Source organism: Colias croceus, chromosome 12 (genome assembly GCF_905220415.1).
Source record: "Colias croceus chromosome 12, ilColCroc2.1".
Taxonomy (NCBI): domain Eukaryota; kingdom Metazoa; phylum Arthropoda; class Insecta; order Lepidoptera; family Pieridae; genus Colias; species Colias croceus.
Window position 1 is genome coordinate 6,107,670 of NC_059548.1, and position 21,275 is coordinate 6,128,944.

A 21,275-nucleotide genomic window follows, 5' to 3' on the forward strand; every position below is an offset into this window, starting at 1 on the left:
CATGCGGTATACTTGGTGATAAATGAAAATGCAAGCGTGCGTAATTTCAGCCGCACTAAGCGATAACGCCTGTGGCTGTTATGTGCAATGTGTACTGCTTTTATTTTATGAAATAAAATACGTAGTGTCAGAGGAAACTTGTGCAGATAATACTACATTTGTGACAGTCGTAAACAAATACGAAGTTTGTGAATGAAATATCTTCTTTTAGGCCTTTGAGCGCTTTATATTATGAGTAGCGTGGTAGATATAGATAAACAATTATAAGCCAATTTTCACAACTAAGATCTTTCAAATATTCACATTGAGCTGGTTACTGTATTCAGAACTTTAGAAGCGGGCTTAAACTGTCAGTCATAAATAACAGCTTAGTTAATTTTACTGTTTCAGTTCAAATAAAATGATTTCTGAATTTGAATTGATCAAAGCTAAACAAGCTTTACGTGGGACAGATATCTTATAAATTATAATGTTAAGAATACAATTAGTATTTTTGTCATAGTTAGGTAGAGTTTATTAAAAAAAGTTAAATAATATATGTAAGAGCTTTACCTCTACTTGGGTGGAGCAATTTTTTTTTCATAAAAGACAAATTAACACATTTTCAGTAGAATATCTTATTGTAGTATCATATAACTTTCCATACCTACCAGTACCTTTTTCCTGAACAATCTCATTATATTGTAACATTTATGATTGAAAGGCGAATCTTACCGATAACCATAGATCCCTATCCTCAATCAGCATCATCGGAACGTATCGCTAGTTTTCAATAAAAAGACAAAAGGACTAGATGAAAGATCTCCAATGTGAAAATAGCCGTAGTTGAAAACGTGGCGCCGGCGCCGGGCGTCGCGACGCCGCCTTTGTTTGCATATCGCGTATGTTCTCTATTTACGCAATTACGTTTCATCGTTTCAACAAACATGTACTAAAAGGCTAAATCAAAACGACATACCTGATAGCGCGTAAATCACTTCAAACTACGCGAGGCTGAAACACGTCAATGTTCAGAAACTGAAAACCTTGACATGAACAATTTGAACGCACTTTTACGATCTATCTTCCTATAATATAATTAATGACTTCTTTACTATTCCACAAAATGCGAAAGTGTTAATTATTTTTTATGCAATCCGTGACTAGGAACGCTTTAAATCTAATACATTGATTATTCATTAAAGTTCGCACAGAGTACATATATGGATAGCATACTATAAGACATTTTTAGTAAAACATAAAAAACAGTCCAAGTGGCGCCAAAAGCGCAAGGAGCCATCGCTCACTAAGGCGGCAAGTCACGTAGGATTCCCACCACAAACGATGTTCCTATTACTCAGTAAGCTCGCCCACTAACCGCAATTGACTTGACTCGTCTTATTATCTACTATTAAAATAATAACGGATACGCTATCCCATTCGTCCTATTTAGAACGAAATTATATCGCGCAAGATGTCGCCGCTCGCACCAAAGTAATTGCATCTCGTAGCACGTAAGTATGCAAACGGTTATATGCACCCGAGTGAACTCACTTGAATTGAGAAAAATCATTACTCACTATATGATTATTCGAACATCAAAGGGAAAGAAAATAACGTCACAGTTAAAAAAGCGCAAACAAAATTATGCACTGCGGAATGCATCGCTGAGGCAGAGACACCGATCTCACGAAAATAAAACGTCGATTGTACGTGGCATCGGCGTGCAACAAACAAATTCCTCAGAGGCACATACAGCACACTGAATTAGATACACTCGTGATCGACTGGATACGATGTGCGATGAACCGTGAACGTCTCACGAGCTCACGCACCCCTCATTTCTGTTTACTGTAGTCGGAACATAAGAAGCGGTTTTAAATTGCACTAAGTACAAATTACATACTCAAAGCTGAAAGCACCGTATGTCGTAGCTTGCAGCTACAACAATTTTAATTCTAAAATGTACCCTAAAGCATAACAGAGAACATAATAATGGTGGCGTACTATCTTAAATGTTTCCCTATTACGCGTACAGGGAAAATAGGAAAAGTACATTACCAGGAAAACATAATTGAATTGTTACTCGTGTGTTTCTTATTTGAATTGTTACTCGTGTTCATATTACTGGAAAGTTATAAGTTTAATAAATAAATAACTTCACTGAATACTTATCTAAGGATTGCTCTAAGATAGATTGTTATCACATTTATTAAGTGTTAAAAATGGTAGTAAATGTACAATCCTTCATGTTCGTGTTATTTTCTTATTGCACAAAGTTATAAAGCGCGCCTATAGTTTATTACTTTGACACCTGGCTCATTGCTAAGATTCAATTATAATTAAATCTTTTACAGAACATTTCGCAGTAAATTTATTATGAACGTGATACGCTATAATATTATTATATCAAAGGAGACCGGCAAAGGGCACTCCGTTGAACTAGAGTTCTGCAAACCAATAATTTTGATAGATTTTATATTAGGATCATCAAACGGAGTTTACTACTAGCTTACATCTTAGTTTTACTGAGGCTGAATGATTCAAAATGAAATATATTTAGATTGCATTGCGATAAATAGTATTATATATTATATTATATGTATTATGTAGATAAACCTATAAAACAACAGCAGACTGTAGAAACATTTATAACATATTCTATTAACTTGGTAATCTTATATCTATCGAATATAAATAGATTGCAGTAATTTATACAAACTCGTGTAATTACTAGTGTATCAGGAGGATACAACACCGACTATGAACTATCCTGGCATGAGGAATTTGGGGAATATCGAAAATATTTTGGGAACTACATAATATATTTTTTAGATAACATAAACGGTGCAACAGTGGAATATTTGACAATGTGATTAGCACTCGCAACTAATGGATTAGGTACACCACTATTATAAACTAGCTATAATGATCAGTTACTATTCCTCCATCTTGCATAATTGCAAACATTTAGCGCATTTTTTTTAGGACTGATCAAGCTTTACTTAATTCCACGAAGTGATAAATAAATAATTCACTGCATACGCGACAAATTTAGAACTGCGAGCGCTAAGCCAATCAATTAACGAGACAGTGAACAAGGCGCGTTGTTTACTAACTCAATGTTTGTAAATTTGTGATCCTGAGAATTTTGGGGATTAAAAAAAGAGATTCGTACATTGACATCGTCGATATTTGCTCGCAAAAAATATGTGCGTTGTAAGTAGAGTTCGCTAAAAAGGCGCGCAGACGGCGTCGCGGCGAAGGGTCGACGGCCGCGCCCGGAATAACCACCAGCACCAGCTATATTTGCAGCACGCGGGCGCGGGGGGACCAGCGCGTGCCATTTCTGCACCAGCCCGGTGCATCTGAGTAATGCCATTGTAATGCTCTCGATATATCCCACTCGCAGGCCAGCAGACGCGCTGTCGGCGGCGACGTCGCTGCCTGCGCCTCCGACCCACGCCGAGGCGTGTCCCGGAACCGATGTCGCTTGCGAATTAATTCACGCAATTACTTTTCGACTACGACTGAAAGACGTAATTGTGCATTACACATTAGCGTCGGTGAGCATTATTATCCAGATCGAATGTAGACATCCATATGTAGGTAATGATGAGAATCAGTCGTGGGAGCGAGCGCGCCTGTCCACAGTCATTTGTCATCGCCAGTTCCTGTCACTTCGTCTGTACCGCATGCTTTCTCATATTCTGCAATAACCTTTTAAAGTCAACTAATTTGCCGATCCTCCTATAATTATATTAATGAAGAATTCAAATAATGTCACCAGCGTGGCACTTAAATGAAGATTTACTACGTTCAACCTGAATCGAGATGCTACGAACAAAATATTTTTTTAATTTAAGCGATTATTTTGCAAATGAATATCATGCCAATTATTTTTATTTTAAAACTACATACATTACATTAAAACTGTCTCGTTTTAAAATCATACCGAAGGTCGAAAAGAACACTTGTGACAATCGTTCCAGTTCATTAAATTTACTATGGATATCATAATATTAACTAAACTGTTGAAGTCTCGAATTTCAAGCGAGTCAAGTCAACCGAAGACGGCATATTAATAACGACCATCAAACATAAAATACAAAAAAACGTGTACATATATGTCATTCATACAATTTCCACATGTGCGGATAGTTTTCGCGACAGATGGCCTATGAGTCACTAACCTGCTGCCAATAATATTTATTTCCACTGTTATCAGATTACACTACCATTAAAATATATTAACGGCCGATAATATCATAATTAAAATGTCATCCTCACTTTTATCGAACCGTTTTTATGTTTTTATAATAAACTGATTTCCAATAAAAATAGAATACTTGCAGTCTAAGTTCTAACCACCACATACTTATAATTAGACATCGGATTATATGCATTTGCATGTTTGCATATGCAAATGCATATAACTCTCTAATTACGCCGTTAGTGCATATTTTAGCCTATTTCCTCCAATCGTGCATATTTCGTTAAGTAGCGGGAGTTTTAATTGGTTGACAAACCTTTATTAGCCAATCAGAACGCTCAGCGAGTAAACAAACACTACTTTGGCATGGTAAAATGGCAAAAAATTACGAAATGGGCTCCATTTAAGTAAATTTTGAGCCATTGAAAGTAGGGCTAGATTACCCTTTTGGGGCTAAAAACTTAAAACACGGGTTGAATTACAAAAAAGGCCTAGATTTACCCCGAAAGGTGGCAACACTGGGCTCGCGGGTGAAAAACGTCACAAATTTGCGCTCGAAAATTTGCTAAAAAAGCTTAATTGTATATTGCCACAAAAACTATACTTAATTTTAAGAAAACTTCGCTGTTTTTTGATTTTGTATTGTGCATATTTTAGGCATATCGGCCGTTTTTAGTGCATATTTCGGCCTTTTTTAGTGCATATTTGCATGCATATTTTGGCATTTTGTTAGTGCATATAATCCGATGTCTACTTATAATAATAATAGTAGTTAATAATAATTTGAACTTAGTATCATATCTCAACGTGATTGACACAATATTCTAAAATTTACTTTCCTTTACCATAGATCACTTTCGACGTAGACAATCAAACTGAATAACGGTTCGAAAAGACACTAAAACTAACGGAAATCAAATTGAATACAACTCTGGGATAAAATATTACATAGGGTCATAGGACATTTTGCAAATTAGCACCGAAACTTAAATCGGTAAAAGCATGACATCAGTCGGTATATCTTTAAAGGCTCAAAGCAGGAATGACATCATCAATTTAAGAAATGGAATTGAATTGGCAATGTGACGGGCATGTGATGAACGTGTCATGAAAAAGATTACGTCGCAAGCCACTGAACGGGCTAAAGTTGCTTTACAAATGGTTCGTATAATCTGATTATTTATTACAACTCTTCATAAATATTTTGACAGCATTGTTATGTTCTCTTTGTCTGCTGTCGGTTCATAATGCGTGATTATTATGCAGAAGTTTTGTTTGTCGACCATGAATTCTTGATGATTGTTAATATCTTATTTATGGTTCGCATATAAAGAACATTTAATTTCCTTCTTATACACATTCACAAATTAAAAAGTAATGCTGTCGATATTGTACATTTATTACCGAAACATTGCAATACACTTTTTCGATACATCGTTTGGAAAATTCTTTCGCATAAAATTTCAAAATATAAATGATAAGTACCTAATCTTTATTGCGTTTCAAACCACGTCTGGTTCTGCGTTATAAATATAACTTATTAATTAGTGTCGTCATCATTATATAAAAACTAGTAGGTATAGCACTCGTTATTATACATTTAGACATGGTTTTATAAACCACTATTGTTAGAATTAGCTAATACGTCGTAACCTAACGTCACTGTACGGTTATTTATTTAAATGCATACAAAACGTATTTACCAATTATTATTGCACGCTTATTAAGAACAATTGAAACAAAAGACGAGAAAAATCAAGGTGATATTTTAATATTTTATAGCAGGTTGACGTAAAATAGTTCAGGTTATTTAACGTTTTAAATTTTCAAATGAAGTTTCAGTCCTACCAATAGCGTTACCGTGAGATTACAACTCAAATGCCTCCTCCACACTACTCGCGAAGTTCCTCGGCGAAGTAGTCGGCCGAAGTTGACTGAAGTCCGCGGTGCTACACTACACACTCGTTCAACTTCGCGAGGAGCGCATACGTTCATATTCAGAACGAACTTCAGGTAACTTCGTGCCCTTTGACTCGGGCGCAAAAACCGACAACAAACGGAAGTCGGCCGAGGCGAGGTAAAGTTGGACGAAGTAAGCCGAAGTGCCTCTCTACATTATTCTTTTCGTCTAACCTCGTTCAACTTCGCGAGTAATGTGGAGGAGGCATTAGCTTAGCCATATATCATATTACAGTTAAAAAAATCAGAAAATAAGCAGTTTCTAGAAATATGAGGATTCTTCTAATAAATAGTACTTACAGTTAACATCCCCAGGGCATGTTTTGCAGCAGCGGCCAGGGAGCAACTCCGGGGTGTCACAGGAAGGCTCTGGACATTCATTCTTTATATTCCGACAGTGGACCTTCGCAACCACTCGCCGCTTTTTTTGTACCTGAGAGAAAATACAAGAATTATGAATTTAAAAGTCAAATCCTTTCTTAAACAAACTCGTAAAAGTATAGGAGCACAAACTTTTTTGATTTGTGCTTTTTTAATGTAGGTAAATCGTTTATGTCAAATAAAATGAAATAAAAAATTAGATATTGGTACGACAGTTACTGGCTTTAATTAATTGTATTGCGCCTAAAATTAAACTAGTATTTAACGATTATAATTATTAACGCTCAATCTGCAAAGTCTATATTTATACATTTAATTAAAATAAAAGCTTTACTTAAAAATGTAGTAAAACCGCTTTAAGCAGAACCTGCACATTCATAGAAAAATGCCGCCCTTCAAACATGCTCTTCATTACACCGTTTATCATCGTCTTGGCTTATAACCAGCATTGTTTTTTAAACAATTTATGAAATGTTGTCCAAGTTGAATATTTTTATCTTTATTATTAGAAATGTTATGATGAACTTACAAACTTCATAAATAATATTAAACAAAACTTGAACTTTTTACGTTACCTATTTCAGAGATTGCAAAACAAAAACAATTTGTAAACTGACAGATAATAAACGATTGATAAATATATTAGTCAAAAAATAATTAAAAACAAGTCCCTAATTCTGACCGATGATCTATACATATAATAAATCTGTAGAAGGGTCAATTCTGTACATTGAAAATATTGAAAAAATAAATACCAGGGGGTGTTACTGGATCGATACCAAACCCAAATATGTGATCTAAGTATACATATAATAAATCTGTAGAAGGGTCAATTCTGTACATTGAAAATATTGAAAAAATAAATACCAGGGGGTGTTACTGGATCGATACCAAACCCAAATATGTGATTAAAAAAATTTTTGTCTGTCTGTCTGTCTGTCTGTCTGTCTGTCTGTATGTGAAGGCATCACGTGAAAACTAACGGTTCGATTTCGATGAAACTTGTTATAAATATACCTTATTATCCTGGGCGTAAAATAGGATACTTTTTATCCTGGAAAAATACGTAGAAAATAATTAATCTTAACTTTTCAGTTTTATAGACGTTGTTCTGTAGAACCGCGAACACACGTTGCGTATTATTATAGGCCTAGCCGTATTTGGGTCCAATAGATATTTATAAGATGTCATTGTCCGAGTTACTCAAAATGGAGAAATAAACCATCCACGCAAAGACCGACTACCGCGCGGACGGAGTCGCGGGCGGAAGCTAGTCATTAATAAATACCTAGTATTATTTTAATTTTTATGCATATAGTATAATGTTAAGAAATGTGAAGAAATACGTACCGGTATACACTCACATTTGATGCAGTACATGACACCAAACGGAGGACCTAAGTCAGCAAACCACGTTGATCCAAGCTCTTTTGCTTGTTTGCCAAATTGACATTCTGAAACAAAATTATTAACTCATAAGTCATCATTAACACCAATTAATTATACATTTAAAATGATAATACATTTTTTATTAAAATATCAAGATAAAAACAAAACTCGCCGCCAAATTTTAAAGATGCGTCATCTAGGTATCAAAAATTTAAAAATCGAAAGCATAGGTTATTAGAAAAAAAATCGATCAGCTTACGTCATATTATACAAAAATACAACATATCCATGTTTTAATTTTACAATATTATTTTACCTTTAATAGAATGTTTTTGGTTTACAAATTTTTTAACTTAATAATAAATTAAAGAATACTATTTTAGTACTTCGGTCCATAATTCATCTGAGGATCTATGAATAGGTACGTTTTATGACGCATCTATAGTATTTTTGTTATTTATTATCTGTACGCTGTAAATGTTTTCCTCGCTGTTGACGCAACGTCTTTGATTTAGATTAAGTACAAAACAGCATTAATTGTTTAAAGCAGATTTATAACGTTGCAAACTATGAACAGAACAACTTTAAAGTTACCCTACAATGATAAATGTTTCACGAGCGCTGACAGTTGTTTTAACAGTTGGAATTTTATTATTAATTAAAATTAAATGGTCGTCACGATTTTATGCGAATTAATATTATATTTCATTAAAGTAAGTAAACTAATGCGTAAACAGACCTTGTTATTTAAATTAATGGGAAGGATTATTAGACTTGTTTAAATTACGCAGACTTCTAAATTAATATTCGAAGTCAATTAAAATTTTAAAGCAAACATTACGATGCTTTCGATTTTTATGTATAGCAGTTCAATAGTTGCAAAATTAATTCATACTTCAATAATTTATCAGTGAAGTATTCCTTAATTTCTCTGCTAAGAATAAAACAGATGTTTAATGCTTCCTTATGGATTATCATTTATGTATATGCAGAACTAATACATTTTATAGGTTATTTTACACCGCGTATATTACAAAACAAATGAATAAAAGTGAGTAATTGTTGATAGGTACACGTGCACAATTATAACTAATAGTTTAGCACCCGAAGAGCTGCCCGAGTGAGACTACGAGTTAACAAGTTGCATTTACATACCGCACTCGGCAGTGGACATCTAAAAATAAAAGTTGCGAGTGTTGAAACGTAGAAATATCCAGGTAATTATACCTTAAAGGATTAAATCGCAAATCCATGCCTGATCAAATAGATACCGTTTACTTTAAAGCATATAAACTGCGGTGTAATATTTTACAAGTTTCTACTATAATGAGTTAGAAATATTATTACATCGATTATTTAGCTGCGTTGATTATTTCAAAACGTTAACGTTACCTATTTATTAAGGCTCACAATTATGTAATGGAATTTCTATTTCGTCATGTTATAATGTACTTATAGAACATTGTTAATACTGATTCGGAATTAGAGAGATCACTATCAGATGTCTTGGATCGATAAGGTGGCCCGGTCTCTATAAATAGGCGTTACTGTTATCTCCTTCTCGTAACTATTTAATTAACCTCACTCCACGAGTGCACTGATAGCAGCCGAGATGTGTTGCGTGAGAATTTATTGATCTTTACGTCAATTGAGTAAACAATAATCTTATTCAATAAATATGCTAGAGGAAGTTGCTGTTCTTTAGAAGCACTGAATTTAAACGAACTTACGATATTTATAGATTACGCTGAGATATATTTCATGGTGCATAATTTAATAAGGAAGGAGGGTGCGACGGCGCTTAGATAAGGATGCGACAATCACGCCTCGTTTTACAATATAAGTGTCAACGCGTCCGTTTATTCATTCAATTGAAAATAATCAAACCAAAAAGACGGTTAAATTAATACGTCTCATCTTGCAATCGATCATGGCAAAGATTCTCTTTCTTCGACAGCGATCGCTGCCAAAACAAAAGCCATTACTCAAGTCGTCACAACCCTTTACACTCAATCCTCCGTCGCGTTTAATACGATATACGAGAGTTAAATATCCGTAAAAATATGATCTGTGAGATGATTTAGGCATATAAAGTGAGGCGAGACATCGCGTAACCTTCTGCCTCGTTCTCGGAACCGCTGGCCGGGCGCCAGAAGCGCCTCGCCAGGGAAATGAAGTATTGGCGACGCTCGTCTTGTACTTCTTTCGCGATCTCTTTATGGAAATTCCTACCAAATATATATGCACTTGTTTAATTTTAAATCGTCCAATATCGATAAATTTGCCAAAATCACCACGATCCCACTTGAATAATATGTTTTTAAGTAATAATGTATCCAATTTAATACAAAAACAAAAATTCAACTGTGTCATTTAAATAACTTTCGAGCCCACTTTGAGGAGAGCGCATAATAATATTGCAAATATATTATGTTACTCTTGAGAAACTGACGATGCGAAACTGGTAGCGCTACCTAAATACAAAACATAGCTTCCATCGGTAATCTGCGGAGCATTGCATGCATGACCTCACGGTTGGAACTGTATTGTCATATCATAGATCACGATAAGTATGACTTACATATCATAGAGAGAGGTACGTGGCCGACTCACTGAACGTACTTGACTCTAATAAATCACAAAGGGTTGAAACAACTTCACATTTTAACATTCTAAATTAATAAGAATTGCATTGTGCTGAACCGTGCATTCTGTTATTAATGTCATAATAGTTTCTTAAGCCAGAATTATAGCCAATAATCAATATTTCATCATTAACAAATGTGGAAAACAATTCCCACACTGGATCCTTCTTGTTAAGCATAAGTACAGGAATATGCATGAGTTAAACAAATCGTTTAATTAACTTTACCACTGTACCGAGAAATACGCTCCCATCTAAGGTGTAGGTACAAACAATTTATCGTGTGACAATCCATTATTTATTTTATCGGCGTCTCGTTTCTTATAGAAAACTACATACGTCTGTGATTTATAAAAATTAATGAAGCACTACAGACCTCTCGTCTGGCTACAAGTAATGGAGTGTACAGACTACCATAACGTGTTTATTATATTACTGATGCCTCTTCATCATAATATTAATATAGAAAAACGAAAGTCTGTATCTCACTATATAATCGATACAACTATAGTATATTCAAATAATAATTAATAATTTTCCTTATGTAGCTCGCTTCCTTCACGATGGGTGGCGTGGTTGATCTATCGGCACCGACGATTAAATCGATGCGCAACGATAATTCTTATTAGCTACGAGAAACACCTGTTGGTGATATTCGATATACCCAGTTTTATATCATAATATGTATCAGAAACAGAAACACCTGACATTGAACGTTTTTGTACCAAAATTTAAACAAAGATATAAGCAAATTAATTATGCAAGACTCGGTTTATTTTAATTATTACTGGTCTGGTGCTATAATTATTTATGCCGCGATACTTTAAAGATTAATTGGCTAAATGTGCCTTACATGAATATAATTCAGTGACATTTGACAAAAAATATGTTTTTGCTTAAATTGAGTTATTAATTTAACAGCATTGACAGTGGTTGATAAGTTTATTTTTTTTATTTATCACACGATACTAATTATAATTACAGTGCTTTTACAGTGATAATTGATGGGTTTTTTAAAAGATAAACAAATTATTATCGTGTCCAGTTAATTGAGATTTCTTATTTACTATGAGTATGATAGGGTTTTAAATTTTAATTTTGGGAAATTCCATTCTCAAACATATAAAACAAATATTATTATTTATGCTCAATAATTGTAATAGAAATAAAAACCTCTCACTTTCACTTTAAAAATCAAACTCTAAAGGTTGCACGAAATCTTAAAAAGTAGTGGATTTGTTCGTCGTTTTTGTCCGCGATTTTGCATGTAAACATGAATATTACATCAATAGAACCAAAACTGCTAACGAGTACGTTATATACAATTGTGAGTTCACCGAACGCCGTTAATTATATTTTCCAACCTAGTCATAAAAATATTACAATATTTAATTAAATTCCTCTTTCACTTACTATTCTATAAATAAATAATTGTACATCAATAACCGATATCTCGCCTTACTTTATAAGTCAGGGTCGTTTACTTATTATGGAATTTACATAGCTAGGTACACTTTTTTAACAAGTAGGACATAGTTATTTTTTTATTATTTGCAATGAACTTGGTTAAACAATGCGAAATATGTCCTACAAGGTTGACAACCTTGTGTTTCCTTACTCTTCTACGTAGTATGTTTCATTGTAGTGATTTTTAAATGTGATTAATTATATACTAATCCACTATAGGTGTAACTTCCACTTCCTTTGCGGATCTAGAACATAATAATTCATCACGATGGCTGGGTTAACATATTATGTGCCATTTCTTTATTCCTTTTATTTTTACAACATGCCGATTTCATCACAAAGTTAACGGTGGTAATAGGAAATATAGGATACCCATTGAGCATTTAGTTCAATTAGTTTCTAATTTTTCTTCCTTTTAATAATTTACAAGCTCGTAGATTAAAGCTCTCTTTTAAATAAAGATAGAGGCTCCCCCCCTAGCCAAGTGGCTTTCTGTTAGCGTAGCGATAAACGTATCTACAGACTACAGCTTACGTCAACCTCATACATTCGCAGTCTATTCTATTGAACGCTATGCTAACAGAAAGCCACTTGGCTAGGGGGGGAGCCTCTATCTTTATATTTTAAAAGAGAGCACGTATCTACAGCTTACGTCAACCTCATACATTCGCAGTCTATTCTATTGAACGCTACGCTAACAGAAAGCCACTTGGCTAGGGGGGCTGGACTACTCCTCCACTATTACTTTTGATCAAAAACAGTTTATTACTGGTTTCTATATATGTACTAAGTATAATTTTTATGAATGATATTACTAATTGATAGAATTAATAAATTTATGGCGATTTTAATGTAGTCTACGTTCGCGCAACATGAAGAAAGTAGCTAGGAATATTTATTTCCTGTATATTTATTAAGCAAGGATAACTTAAACATATACAGCAGCTATTGGGGCTTTAAATTGCATGTAGTATGTACCTACACATACTTACATTCTAAATTTATGTTCTATGTTGCTAAGATTATATTTGTTTATTAAATAGCTATTTATTTATATAATTTATCGTTATATTTTATCCTAGTTACATTGATAGCTGGCGCCTTTTGCGAGCATTGGTGACTGGTTCGTGTCGTTCAGTGTATTTACATTCAAGTCATATGCTAATTTCCACGATAAAATATACATAACGAAAAGCCAATATTGACGACCAATTAGAGGAACATATATGAAGTGAAAATATATATATGGAAGGTGGTTGGGTAAAACAAATTGTAAATTATACTCAAGCGTGTATAACTAAGACAAATTATACGTAGGTGGACACTGGACACATTCAATTGAACGAATTAATTAATAAAAACAGTTTACTCATTGTTAAATGAAAAACAACCAATTAGCTACAAGAAAATATAACTGCTTCCAAATGATATACTCAGTTAGAATGATTAAGTATATGAATTCCTTGCATCATCATTTTATTTAATACAGTGTAAAAGTAACGAGTTCTTGTCTGTATAAAAATAATAACCAAAATAATCACATTTTATGGCGATTATTTCATCACCTAATCGATTATTATTAGCTAAATAACATAATATCTAGTAGCAAATAGTGGATGTGAGCCAAGATACTCCACAAAAATATCGCATATAATTTATTAAGATTCTTTCTACGAATAGTTGTAGGATGAGCGTATCACAGTTGCACCTCATAAAAACATAAAATATTTTTACAAAAATGAGTCGCCGTCCAGACACGAAAACAGATGGTGCATGTTACTTTCCACGGCTTCTCTCATATCTTCTAATGAATACACATTTCATTACATCGCACGAATGCGAAAGATATAAGACCTCAAATTGTATGCTGCATAACTTGAATTAACTGCCAATCCCCCATAGGTGTAAGTACATCGCTTTAAATAACTTCATGTTTAATTAAACACAAACGCGCCGCAATCGAAGAGCGGCCACACACCTATAACAATGTTATCAATCAGGTAACATGAATGCAAATTTTAATTGTGTACAGAGCGCGTCGATCTCGCGTGATATTATGATCGCAATATGTTTGAACTACAACGCATGCGACGGGCGGGGCGCACGCACTGCGCCAGCCGCCGGGGTGGGCACAACCGCCAATTACGAATAAACTAGCTTTACTACTATGTTAATAAGACTTAAGATTTTTCCTTAGCGATTTCACCGGCGCAAAACTTTCATTAATGGTTTTGTGTTTCAATTTTATCGGAGTTAAAGAGCTTTTCGATCGATTGACGCGTTCAGAATACCCAGTCTTCTGCGCAAACTTTATGAACATATAAATTGCCAACCCTTCAGACTTTAAAGACTTCCACGTGAGTGTGGTCTAGCAATTGAGTAACAAGTTTATGCGTCGGAAAGGGAGAACTACGCCCCTGGCGAAGTAGAGCAGAAAGGTAACGATGATAAACGCGCCCACCGACGCCGGCGATCGGATTTATTCTCCACACCTAGTCAGTAAAGTGTTCAATGAATTCCCTCCGCTTGCATGTAATGTTATGTTGTGTCATCGTCACCTCTCGCGGGCGGTCCTGTTCGACGCTAAGTTCTCGTGAGGTTTCCACTATAGTTTGATGGCGAAAGAGTATACGACGAACGACGCGGACCCGGCCTCGTTTACTGAGCTAAATATAATTTCACTTGATCATTTAATTATATGGAGATTAATGGGCGAGCAGAGATGCCAACATTTACGCTAATAAAGTATACAATATGGCATGCAACGATTACTATGGGTCGTGAAGCGCATGCTCCGGTTACTTCCTTGATTTTCATAGACCGTTCAATCGTATTTCAATTTTCATTTAATGCCATAAAGCTCCTTAAACAAACAATTTAATAATCCGTTTTATTTAACAAAGTCTATGAATAAAGCATGAGTATTGAAAATAGCCTCGTTGATTTTTATACAGAGCGACTATTTCTAGTGGAAATGATACATCTCATTGGCCATGTATCTACCGTACACGCTAACATAAAGATAGGCTCCGTATTTAGTTATTTCACCAAACAAGTATAACTAGTACCAGCTCGTTTCATGTATCAACACAATATAGGAACTTAATGTACTTCATGCGCAGATAATTAATTAGTGAACCATAAAATAAAATGCGCAGGCTCCGTTTCGGTTAAGAAACATTTATGAGTATTTTAAAATATATTAAAATAACTGCGTATATAAATAATGTTTAAGGAAAATGATCTTTGAAAATATCTGTTCGTACAAAGCACCTCCGGTCGCCTCTCGTTGACCCAATTACGATCTAAATTTGGTATCAAACTTTTGGACCTACCTTAGCTATATAAATTTCCTAATTATAATCCTGCGTCTTTACCGCTCACTGCTCAGACGACCTAAAAATATGATCAAAGCAAAATTGTAGTTTTATGTTTCTTGTAAAAACTCGAATGTACAAACGCCAAGACAGTCGAATTACAACGTTTACAGCTTGAAGTATTTAAATTTTAATATAAAACGTAACCTTCCGGACGATTTGGTATGCAAGCCAAAAGTACATTCATTTTACAAATACTTTCATGTTCAGCGTGTGATACCGCCTTGACTTCTCAACGAGCCGAAAGCTCAGAACATTGCATGGTTATGAACGACGCCACTTATGGCATGCTGACGCGTCTTTTCATTTGAATACAATGCCACATATTTCTCAGGGCCGTCCGTATGCACGCATGCATAATCCTTGCGTTTAAACAAAATCTGCCACATCCTCGCTATGACGATTGCAACACAATATCTCCACATAATGTCTAGCGAACTTTAAATGCCAATAATAAAGGATTTACTGCCAATTGACTTTCAATTGGGATTAATAAACGGGGCGCTGCCAACGAGTACTTATTGATTTCGTGACTATATTTCTCCCATTGAGCTCAACGATCGATCCCCAAGGCTGCATTCCATCGACCGGCGCTGCGCTTACTCGCAAGCGCATATCATAATAAAATTCTATTCCGTCAGAAGAATCACTAGTATAAATATGTCTGAAATAAAGATAAACGTACAGTTAAATCACTTGAAATATTAGTAAATGCGGTTACAGTGGGTGTAACAGAGTCCCACGAGAGAGGTCGTACCGGCAGACTGCGCCCCCGCACACACTATGTACGAGTATATGCCATTTATCTCGACTGACGCCAGCCAGGGTAACTGGAGGTCACTAAGTGATAGTATTCAGTCACGAGCGATTAGTCAATGCCGTAGATCATATCATTTTTACAGCCTCCATGCCTCGGACTAAATCCACATTCATCCATCGAATTCTTGGCACTTTATCATAGATATTAAAATAAGTTCACAAAATTACATTATTTCTGCTTATTTGAACACAAAAGAACCTAGAGAAGACATTTAAAACGAGTTTACATCAAATTTGACGACAAACGAACGGTGCACTGACACCGTCTATAGATAAACACTGGACGTCCTCGATGAAGATGCAATATAGGTTTCAGAGAGCAAAAACGTGTAGACAATGGAAAATGTTGCGTCCTCGATAGTGGCGTTGCGGCCTGCGATGCCGGCAACCGTCCGACTGTTGCCTATTTGGGAACTCGGGCTCCCTATTTGGAAAGCTGCGATTCGAGTCGGATCGATATCTTTCCAACGCTATGGTGCACAATTATTACTCGTCAACCAGCCGTCTGCACTAAGTTTACGAATTATTCAGAAAAATATTTAAGCGTACGAGTTGACTTCTAAAAATATTGTTCAAAATTTCGACTCCTCTACTTTATTTGCTTTCTTTCTGTATTTAACGCCACGGTGCTTAAAAAATATTTATGATGGTAGTTTATCACTTATAAAAATAGACTCGCCACTGTCTCGCCGATTTAAAAATGAACTGTGTCAGTAGACACACCTGAAAAATGTTGACACAAACATAAAACACACTCCCAATGTGTCGAACAGTTGTATATCAACAGAGTAGTTTTGCAGAGACTAAATTACTACACTTTAGTTTTCACGCATTCCATTCTAATACCAAATACCTCGTAAAATGTCTGGGTATTCGCATAAAATGTGATAATAAATTTATAAACAAACACATGTACACTATAATATTGCAAAATAAACATATTTAATGTCGTATTGATAATGATAATAGTGTTTATATTTTCTATTTAATATAACGAATCGAGAATGTTTACTAAGTGTTTTTGAATTCAATTAAGTTTTAATTAATCCATGTTCAAACTCTAATTAATTTTGTTTACACAAGCCCATTTGTTCTTTTATAGACATGAAAAGATGGCTGTAAACAATGTCGCACAGTCATAATATCTGACCGGAGCCATTAAAAGGCATCTATAAAACAAATACATTGCGGTGTAGGTGTGACGAAAACGCGTGCCCATGATGTGAAACTCAATGAGTGCTCGTTAAAGACAACCCGTTTAATCCGCGCCGACGAAATATAATGCAGCGGAAATAAAATGCCCCTGTCCCACGGCCTCTGGGCGGCTCGTGACTACTCTCACGGATCTATCACGAAATTTTACACTCGTCCTGTATCTTATTAAGTGTTATGAAAGGTTTCTCGTAAGTGACAACCTTTTAAGGAAAGCCGGGCCTTTGCGAATTCACGCGCTGACGATGCAACGGTCAGCACCTACTGGTATTTAAACATTCTGGGCTAATGACATATCCATTACAATGCAATTAAGAAATAGATTGCTATTCAGTACAATAACCTTTTGATAGGTACTTATTGTTTGCGTAATCGTGCTCTTATACAAGGAAATGTGTTGATACGAACGCTCGTTCAGTTTTTAAAAATTGCTCAATCATTAGCAACGGTGCAAAAATTATAAAAGTACATTATAAATTAACCTTTCCGCGTACAACCTAAAAAGAGATAATTGCTCTAGCACATTATCGCATCATTACCATGTCAGTATGGAAGCTTTGTCTCAATTTAGTGATAATTTCATAAAGACGAGGAGGCGGCGCCGTGCGAGGCAGCTGCGCGGGAGGTCTATACTTGCGTCGTTTAACAGCAACCACTAATTGCAAGCCGCTTTAAGGACGCTGATCGATACGATAATGTCTTTAATGTCGGTCTCGTGTCGCTCTTAAACATTTCATTTTGTCTCGTCGACGAGCTTAAAAATTACGGCGCTGCGGTTAAACGATTTACAGTTTGCGACGAACTCTCACCCAACATACTATTTTCATTGATAATACAAAAGAGACGAGATTAGTTATTCACAATGATGTTGATTTTTTGTTTTATTGTAGCGTGTAGAGATAAAAGCTCTCCCCGTTTTAGTATGCGATGGACGCGCCTGTTTGAGATGGAATCGATATGAATGAGGTGCGAGTCCCTACGTGCCTTCACGCTCTTTTTTACCACACAAACCCTTAATTAACAATTTCCATTACAATTGTTTGCATCGGCTAAGATAAACTTAAATAATGACGCTTCCTTCAATATTAAAGGGTAAGAAGTAGATAGTAAAGAAATAAGAAAACATAAAAATTCATTTGAGTGTATCATAAAGCGATAACAAATCTGCATATTTAATTGCAGGCTTCAATAAGATCAGATATTGCAGTAATTTAAAATATTTTTTACAATTCCGCTATAGGCAAGACTGGTTAAGGCGGTAGTAATCATAGTCAGTCAGCAAAACTATTTGCAATGCATAATGCATATTTAGAAACCGCTCCGTGGTCGGCTCGACCCCGCGGCTCAGTTTAGCGCCCTCATGAGAGCACAAATTGCGACCAGTTACATTACATGCATTATTTAAACGCGACAACCTTATAAGAAAGTAATAATGTGATAGAGAGTACGTATGTCGCGCGCTGACTCACAACTCGGCGCATTGACCCGACAGCCACCGACGCTCACTATTCCTGTGCCTGCTGCACACTACGTTACACACTCGAATATTGCGTAACATACTCAATTTTGAGGGTATTATATGACCAATAATTCAATTCACATACGTGCGCCGCAAGTGCGCACTTCGTTTTACAGTTTTCGCAACATCTGGTCCGGATAACACAAATCAGAGACTTCTTTATTCCTCAAAGTAGTGGATTGTGGAAGCAACTACTAAATATTATAATGTATTAAAAAAATTTTGAGTGCCTAGTTCTTGCAAAAGACAACAAGTCCACAGTCAAGGGAAATGGTATTAAAATTACATGCAATACTAAAAATACCTCATAGAATATATAGGGTGATGAATATTTAAAGGCCATAATAAATGTTGAACTCGCGATATCTTGGCAGCCGACATTAGTCTAGCAGACGGAATAAAGCGTCAAAACAATGAAGTCATTAAATACAGAAAAAATTATCCGGCGCGATATAAAATAAATATCTATAAATATTTATTTAGGTCGACGACATTACGGTCATCTGCGCGATCGTTGAATATTCACGTAGTGGCAAAAATCGTCGGGAGCGGGATCTTAAAGGGAGCGCTGTATGTACATCATTCATCAGTCGTTCTGTTAGCGTGTAAATTTGCATACGAACGCGGTTTGGGCTCGCGGGCATCGATGGAATGAAAAGAGGGCCGAGAGGGCCGATCTCATGTCGATAGTGTCACATGACTAATGGAGCAGGCGCCGATCACCGATATCGGCAAATAAAAAACACCCAGGCCACCGCCTCGGGTGATTTCGCCTCTATTCGCCTATTGTCTACCAATGGACCATATATTTGCATTTTCTGCATTGACAGAATGGTCAAGATCTAGACACGCGGCAGCGTGTCAAGCCGAGTTCAAGCGAAGAGAACTGGCGAGCAGCAGCCGTGTGTATATTTACACGAACCATTTCGAGCCACTTTTCACCCCCTTATAACTCGAAAACTATTTAAGTTAAATAAACCAAATTTGGTACATATCAAGAGGACCTCAAGATAAACAAGAACCTTAAATTTCATAAATACAGATTAAACAGTTGCGTAGATATTAATATCCAAAAATCGCAATTTTTAAGACTGACTGACTTATAGATAGTAGACATATATAAAAATCAATGCCACTTTTCGTTGTAATTCCATAACTCGAGAACGGCTGAACCGATTTCGATAATTCTTTTTTTATTATATTCCTTGAAGTACGAGGATGGTTCTTATGTAGAGAAAACGTTAATATGTACCACGGGCGAAGCCGGGGCGGACCGCTAGTAGACATATACAAAACCTAACCCACTTCCAGATGACCTAGAAAGTTCAAATTTTGTAATCAGCTAGGTAATAGTGAGTGTACAAAGGAAAAAATCATAAAATACTGAATTTATTTGTATTTAATTTTTTTTTCAATGACATTAATTTTGTTTGTATGGAAAAATGGAAAAGTTTAAAAAAATAGAAAATAGTATATTCACCTTACTAGTCTTAAAAAATAGATCAAAACTAGTCAGTGGCCGAAAAAAATTTTGAAATCCATCAATAAATGACTGAGATATAGATTATTGAAGTATACATATTTTAGCGCGAAACATCTGTAGATTCGATGCGCCTCTGACATCACACTCGCGCTAGTATCGCTAGGGCGGATTACTTCGATTGCATGATTTCTTTATTCAAAACTATTATTAAACGTAAAATAAAAGAAAATTGTAATAAAAATATTGCTCATACAGTTAAAAATAATATATAATTTTACAAATTCACATTTCTTTATTCTTTATTTATGAGTGTTTAGTTTATTTTTAATTTCAGTGTAATGGAAGAAGGCTTTGTCGAAGGTCGAAATGATTTAATTTGCGTAATATTAATATTAATATAAGTGAAACATCTTTAGGCGCGTTTAGAGTAAAATTTCAAAATCTCATCATGGCAATACCGTAACGTCATGGAGTAAAGCGACGATTCTTCTACAACGATCTTTGCATCTTTGTAATAGTGTGTGTACATATTCACGCTGGATGTTTAGAAAATCATGTAATCTTTTAAACAGAAAACGAGTTTAAAAATGACGGGGCAATGTGCGCTGACATTCATAACATTACAAGAAAATATAGAAAATAATACTAAACAAACCATACAAAGAATCCGCAAGAAAAAATATAAAAAAAATCGTATATAAAAAGTATTATATTCATAAAGTCAATCAAATTTATTTTATTTATTTATTTATTTATTTTTTATTTATTTATTTATTTATTTTTTTTTTTAAATTTGCAGAGTAATTTTCTGCACAAAAAGTAATGATATCCCA

The 21,275-nt window shown here is 35.1% G+C and overlaps 1 protein-coding gene across 1 annotated transcript in view; it reads right to left on the reverse strand.

The window, feature by feature from the left end:
- Positions 1-21,275, reverse strand: part of LOC123696114 (dorsal-ventral patterning protein Sog) — a 61,034-nt gene that overhangs the window by 24,892 nt on the left and 14,867 nt on the right. Inside the window, exons 2-3 of the mRNA XM_045642136.1 lie at positions 7,883-7,986; positions 6,452-6,584 (exon numbers count right to left, since the gene is read on the reverse strand). Of these exons, the coding sequence (XP_045498092.1) occupies positions 6,452-6,584; positions 7,883-7,986 (237 nt within the window). The remainder of the gene's footprint in view (positions 1-6,451; positions 6,585-7,882; positions 7,987-21,275) is intronic.